This window comes from Quercus lobata, chromosome 12 (assembly GCF_001633185.2).
Source record: "Quercus lobata isolate SW786 chromosome 12, ValleyOak3.0 Primary Assembly, whole genome shotgun sequence".
NCBI lineage: Eukaryota > Viridiplantae > Streptophyta > Magnoliopsida > Fagales > Fagaceae > Quercus > Quercus lobata.
Window position 1 is genome coordinate 7,188,230 of NC_044915.1, and position 6,540 is coordinate 7,194,769.

A 6,540-nucleotide genomic window follows, 5' to 3' on the forward strand; every position below is an offset into this window, starting at 1 on the left:
TTGGTCGGTTGTTATTATAACGATCCGACCTGAAATCCCTCCTCTCCTGAGGGATCATCTTGGCCTTTCCTTTCCCCTGAAGCTGATCCTTCTCTATCCTTTTGTACTTCTCTATTCTGTCCATCAGTTGGCGCACACTGGTAACAGGTTTACCCGTCAAGGATTTCCTCAAGTCATGATCAGCTGGGAGGCCGGCTTTGAAAGTAGTTATGGCCACAGCGTCATTCTTCCCTCCTATTTCGTTGAACATCTCCCAGTACCTATCCGAATAACTCTTGAGAGTCTCGCCCTCTCGCATAGACAAGGTCAACAAGGACCCCAGCGGCAAAGGAGTCCTACTGCATGTAATAAAACGAGCACCAAAAGCCTGGGTCAGCGCTTTGAAAGATCCAATAGAGTTGGCCCTTAAGCCATTGAACCACCTCATTGCCGTCGAACCCAAGCTCGACGGAAAAATCTTGCACATCAGGGCATCATCCCTGGAATGAATAGCCATCTTCTGGCTGTAATAACTTACATGTTCCACCGGATCCGAATGGCCATCATACAGAGAGAACGTAGGTTGATTGAATCGCCGAGGATGGGTAGCATCATCTATGCTTCTTGTAAAGGGTGACCTGGAAATTTGACTCAAAGCTTTGTTCATGGCATCGTTTCCCACGCCCCTACTAGTTGGACTTTTACGCCTACGCCTATGGCGACGCTCCTCTTCGTAGGAGAAAGTCTCACTCTGCGGAGTTCTCGATCTCCGCCTGTAACTAGTTCCATCCGACTCCCCCGATGATAGTTCGGAGCGAGGTGGGGAACGCTCCCGCCGCGCATGACGTAACTCTCTCTTCAAGTCCGCAATTTCACGTTGCAGATCCCCATCATGCTTTACGTGGGAAACGTGACTCTTCCCGCGTGTACGGGTTCTCGTGGTGTGAGTAGTATGTATGCTCCCCTCCTGGACTTCCCTCCGTTCGGGATTTTTTCGAGGACCATCATGCTGAGAGCCCCTTGACTCCGCCTGATGCGGGCTGACATCGCCCTGATGCAGCCCCGCTGCGGGGTGAGGCAGTTCCACTCCTTCCATCGAAAACGTTGTGTCGGAGGTTGTACAAGCTAACACAAGCTCTTCCCACAGACGGCGCCAATTGTAAGGACACGATTTGGTGACGAACTTAAACAGTATTGGATTCGTACGTAAAAGGCCCAGACAATATGATTTGTAGAGCGTGGGTGTAAAGAGCTAGGTTAACTGTGGTATCTACCTCCAAGATTTTCTCTCAAGCCCATACAATGTATTCCTTCTTTTTTGGTTGGTATAATCAACGTCTTTTCTTAAGTCCCTAGTGTTACTCTCTCTCTCTCCCCTTCTTACTTCTTTCTCTTCAGTTTTCTGTGTGTTCTTCTTTTTTTTTTCGATCCCCTTCTTCATGTTCCTCTTTTAGTTTATATACTCCTCTTCGCGATCCATCTTCACCGAACACGTGTAGATTGTGTCTGGGGGATTTCTTTCTGTCCCATCTGGTGCCTCCTGGAACTTCCTACGGGCAGCTGTAAGGCTGCTTCCCTACTGCTCAGGTATCACCTCCACATTAATGCGGCCAGAGAGTTGGTTGAAAGGTTATTAATGCGGAGGCAGCTATAGTTTCAGATATTTGTTTGCCTTATCTCTTTCATCTTTAGTCGGCTACTCTATCCCTTGAGATGACCTACTTCTGAGATCTGATCGTGGTGAGACCACGTCCTGATCGTCTTCGGGCGCGATCGTCCTCGGACGCATACTGCCGAGGAGCATGGCATCCTCGGACGGGTGCACGACCTCGAATGGGTCACTGGCCCAACAATCCTCAACCAGTTCTGAATCCTATGGGCCTATCAACCGAATGATCCCCACAACTAGTATGGTACACTAATATTACTAATATGGTACACTTATTTAAACTCTCTTTCTTTTTTGATAAATAACTTATTTAAACTCTATTGAACACATACAAATCATTCAACATAGGGCCCATATATGATGTTTACACAGGTGTAATTCAAGAAGACGTACACGTTTGCGTCTATTCTATCAGAGAAAAGCTTTGATTTCTTTGCTGTTGATAAGAACTTCGGTAGAACAAATAAGAAGAAAAGACCATCCCAGAAAATCACATTTCAAGAGATAGCTTCACAATAAAACTACCGAGGGAATAGTTTAGATGGATCAGAAAACGATTCTACAAAGAGAAAAAAATAAAAAAGTACAAACCCAATAAAGAACTGCACAAACTCCATAACAATGCTTCAGTAATGCAGTATTGACTGGATGTTTTGATCTCCTCATTATGGCAAACTAAACTTAGCATTTCAGTGAGCTTCTTCTGCTGTATTTCTGTCCACTTTCTTGAAAATACAAGAGATAAAAGAGGCTTTTAACCTATGAATGTCATCAACAATAGAGCCAATTTTTGCTTGGACTTGTCAAGCTGATGCACCAAAACCAGTAGATAAGAACAGTGACTGCTGAAAAGAGTGCTGTTCTATCTATCTTGAGACAAACTGACTGCCTAAACTTCAATTTAAGTGGATTAACAGCTTTCATAATGGTAACAGCTCCAATCTTGTGATTCTAACATTCCCTGCAATTTAACCTAAATCAGGTAGTGGAGGGTTTGGTCTATCTAATCACCTAAAAGAAATTAATTGCTATAATTAGATTTTTAAAGCTTCTTTTACTGCTGGTGCAAGTGAGATTATTAAATGGAAACCAAAAATATAACTAGAATTTCACTGATATTACTCCATTGCCCATGGCAATGCTATATCAAGTTATACCTCATCAACCTTGATTGATAGAAGGATTCTATGAAAGCATGCATCTCACCAGTTAACTGCCAAAAGAAAACATGTATCTCACTAGTTTGTGTTTAACTTAGGAGTGGCAAATGGGTGGGTTTGGACGAGTCATAGATGGATTGGATGTTTAAATACCCATTTATTATTTATTTAACAAAATAATTATTATCCACACCCAAACCTAACCAAAAAATTTTAAGCTAAAACCCAACCTACTCAATTACCCAATTATGTATGTATGTGTATGTGCTTTTATATAGTAACTATATTTTTTGATAATTAGTAAGTAACTATATAAAAGAGAAAGAACAATTATATTGAAAAAAAAGAATGTTCAAAAGCCAAGTTTAACAATAACTCATTGACAAAGTTACATAAGGAAATATATTAGAACCATTATGATCTGAATCATCACTGTTATAGTGAAAGTCATAAATCTTGTTACGACCATCTTTACCAAAGTTGCAAAAAGCAACTCTATACAGCAAGACAGCTTATCCGAGAATCCATAAAGTTTTAAACTACAATCAAACAAATCACCATTAGGCAAAAATGCTCAAGATCCAGTACAAAAACAAATAAGAGAGAATCACATTTGATGGTTATGCAAGTTGCACATGACCAGACCAAACCTTCTATGACTTCTTGCCAATGAGCTATTTTTTGATAGCATAATTGTCACACCACCCATTTATCTCAATCTCTCCATAGTTCCAACTAAATATATGCCCCTAGCCTAGTCTCCTTTAAACAACCCCCCCCTAAAAAAAAAAAGTTCATTATATAGACATCTACCATAATGCCTCTTTTGCACACATAAAATCATTCATAGGCAATTCCTTTCTTTATAAGCATCAATTTTTTTTTTTTTTTTTTTAACAAGGCATAGCACTTATTCTCAGGTAGTATATCTGAGATGCACAAAAGATAATGAAAAAGGAAAGAAAATAAGATCTAAAATTATAATATCTAAAAAAATCCAAGAAACAAACAAAGAAGCAAAAGCCCTAATTGCTCCGACCTATAGTAACTTCAGTTTAAACACCAAGACATCAATTTCATCAAATTTCCTAGCATTCCTCTCCCTCCAAAACTTTACCATATGTTTCTTTTCTCTTCATCTCTCTTTTTGTATCTAAATCTGAAAGTATTGGTTTGGATTGATTTTTTTGGGGTCCCCTGAGCTTAGACAAAAATCAGGTGATACAGCCTCATTTTACAATATACCCTAACTGGTACCCTCCTGATTAAAAACATTCAGATCTCTGTTTAGCGTAATGATTTTAGGCCCATTATGATCTGAGTAATCACTCTTGTAGTAAAAGTCAAAATTATTGTTACGACCATCTTTGCCAAAGTTGCAAAAAGCATCTCTATATAGCAACAGACAGCTAATCTGAAAATCCATAGAGTTTTAAACTACAAACAAAAAAATCTCAGTTAGGTGAAAATGCTAAGTTTCACCCGTACAAAAACAAATATTAGAGTCGAACACTTTTGATGGTTATGTATATCGAACATGACCAAACCAAACTGTCAATGACTTCTTACCAATGTGCTGGTTTATCTACCATAAATCCTCTTTGCACATGTAATATCAGTCATATACAATTCCTTTCTTTATAAGTACCAAAATTTATTTTAAAAATAAAAAGAAATAAAGGAATAACACTTGTACATGGGTAGTGTAAAAGAGATGTGCATAAGATAAGGGAAAAGAGAAAAGGCTAATATCTAACAATTCCAAGAAACCAACAAAGAAGCAAAACCCCTAATTGTTCTGAAACATAGTAACCTCAATTCAAGCACTGAAACATCAGTTTCATCATATGTCCTAGCATTCCTCTCACTCCAAATACTCCATTACGACATAAAGGAATTACATTCATAAGCAATGCATAAAAAAATGAAAACATGAGTGGTTAGAGTATCTTTCTTTTCTCTTTATATTTCCTTTCTATCTAAATCTAAAAGTATACAAGACAACCTCACTGGTATCCTCCTGATTAAAAACATTCAAAGATCCCTGTTCAGCATAATGTGATCCAAGAACTCACAATGAAAATACAGGAGCAGGCTCAAATGGTAAGATACTGCTATTAAAGATTCAAATGGCGGACCAGAGGTCCGTGTTTCTGATATAATGATGACTAAATTCAAAATTTTATAACAGATCGAAAAAAGAAACACATTACTTTGATAATAATTCATTTTTATTACAGCACAATCTCAAGGTAACAGGTAACGAAAACAAATTTATCGATGCACTTAACCAGAATCAAAACATGGGCATTAATCTTGATATAAAAAGCAAAACAAACAAATCCAAAATTAACTACTAACTACCTAATTACCTCCTCCGTAGTGTATCCTTTATCTAACTCTCAGTAGCAGCCTTTGCACTTCGAAAACCCTTCTTCAACTCAGTAACTCTCTTCATACAAGCCGCCTTCGACTTCCCGGGCACAGCAGCAGCAATCTTCTCCCACCTCATGGCCACATCCTTAGGAAAAGCCTTCAATGCATTAAGCAATGCAATATCCTCCTCACCTTTCCACCCACCACCACTCTCTTTCCTATCCTCACCATTCTCCACCACCACCCCAGCATCCAATTCTCCATCCCCGCCTTCAATTCGCCTATCAAACGGCTTCCTCTTCTTCAAAAACTGAGCATATGAATCCCCATCTTCCACTTTCCTCTCCCCCAATTCCTTTGCTGTCTTGATCACACTCTCCACCTTATGCCTCCCTCTAAATGCCTCAGAAATCGCCTCCCACCGCCCAGGTTTCCCCACCGGATGCTTAATCAATTGCTTCCTCAATACCTCAATCTCCTCCTCAGTCCACTCCTTCTCTTCTTCCTCCACACCAAACCCATCTTTACTTTCTCTCCCTCCTCCATTTTTCCCACCCTCCTTCTCTTCTCTCGCAAACCCATTAGCCTTCTCCACTGAAACTACCGAATTCGCATCGAATTCTTCATTCCTACGCGGTTTCTGTCTCTTTTGGGATACCCTCTTATTGGTTTCTTCCAATGCTTCAGTTTCTTGATTTGGGAACTCGAGGATTGGGCCTTGACCGACGCGGATATCACCGCCGGTGACGGAGACTGGGGCGAAAGGACCGAAGAGGAGAGAGAGGGAGAGCCAGAAGAGGAGAGATCTGAGGGGCTCGGATTGGAAGAAGAGAAGAGAAAGAAGGAGAAGAATGGAGGAGATGGAAATGGTGATAAAGAGGAATGGCTTGCTGGGTTTTTGGTGGGTTTGTGGTGAGTCGGTGAATGAAGAAGAAGAAGAAGGGTTTGGGCGAGCTTGGAAGAGGAACCTGGGCCTCGCGTCTTCGTCCAAGAACTCCATTTTTGGTCAGAGGTCTCGGTCTAGACACCTACCTCAAACTTTTTATATATTACTGTTAATGATAACTGTTTGGGATTTTTTTGGAAAGGGCTTGTGATTCATTCTTTATAGCTCAATTTTATTTATTTTCATTTTTTAAATGAAGATTGAGGGGATCTAGTGATATTTTAAAGCTAAAATTTGGGACTCATTTAGAATTTTACTATACTTTAAAACTTAAATTTTTATTAATGGTAAGATGGTCATTAACATATTTAAATAAAAATATGAGATTTAATTTAAGGGAATACTCCTCCAATTAAGAATCTTTGTCACGGTATTTGGTGCTGCTGAAAATGCTAATCAATTTTGACTAA

General features: G+C 39.6%; 1 protein-coding gene across 2 annotated transcripts; it reads right to left on the reverse strand.

Moving 5' to 3' along the window:
- Window positions 1-2,138: 2,138 nt before the first annotated feature.
- LOC115972261 (transcription factor MAMYB) lies at window positions 2,139-6,262 on the reverse strand. 2 transcript variants are annotated; one of them, XM_031092474.1, is made up of 2 exons: window positions 5,181-6,262; window positions 2,139-2,609 (listed from the first exon to the last, which is right to left on the reverse strand). In XM_031092474.1, exon 1 carries the CDS (start codon window positions 6,182-6,184, stop codon window positions 5,204-5,206), a length of 981 nt encoding a protein of 326 aa, XP_030948334.1. In that variant the 5' UTR covers window positions 6,185-6,262; the 3' UTR covers window positions 2,139-2,609; window positions 5,181-5,203. The 2 variants fall into 2 exon arrangements, with proteins under 2 accessions (XP_030948334.1, XP_030948335.1); XM_031092475.1 differs by lacking the exon at window positions 2,139-2,609 and adding an exon at window positions 3,329-3,347.
- Window positions 6,263-6,540: the final 278 nt, after the last annotated feature.

Bases quoted from the DNA above. Each gene is read 5' to 3' on its own strand.
- LOC115972261 (XM_031092474.1), bottom strand. From the start codon at position 6,184: ATGGAGTTCTTGGACGAAGACGCGAGGCCCAGGTTCCTCTTCCAAGCT.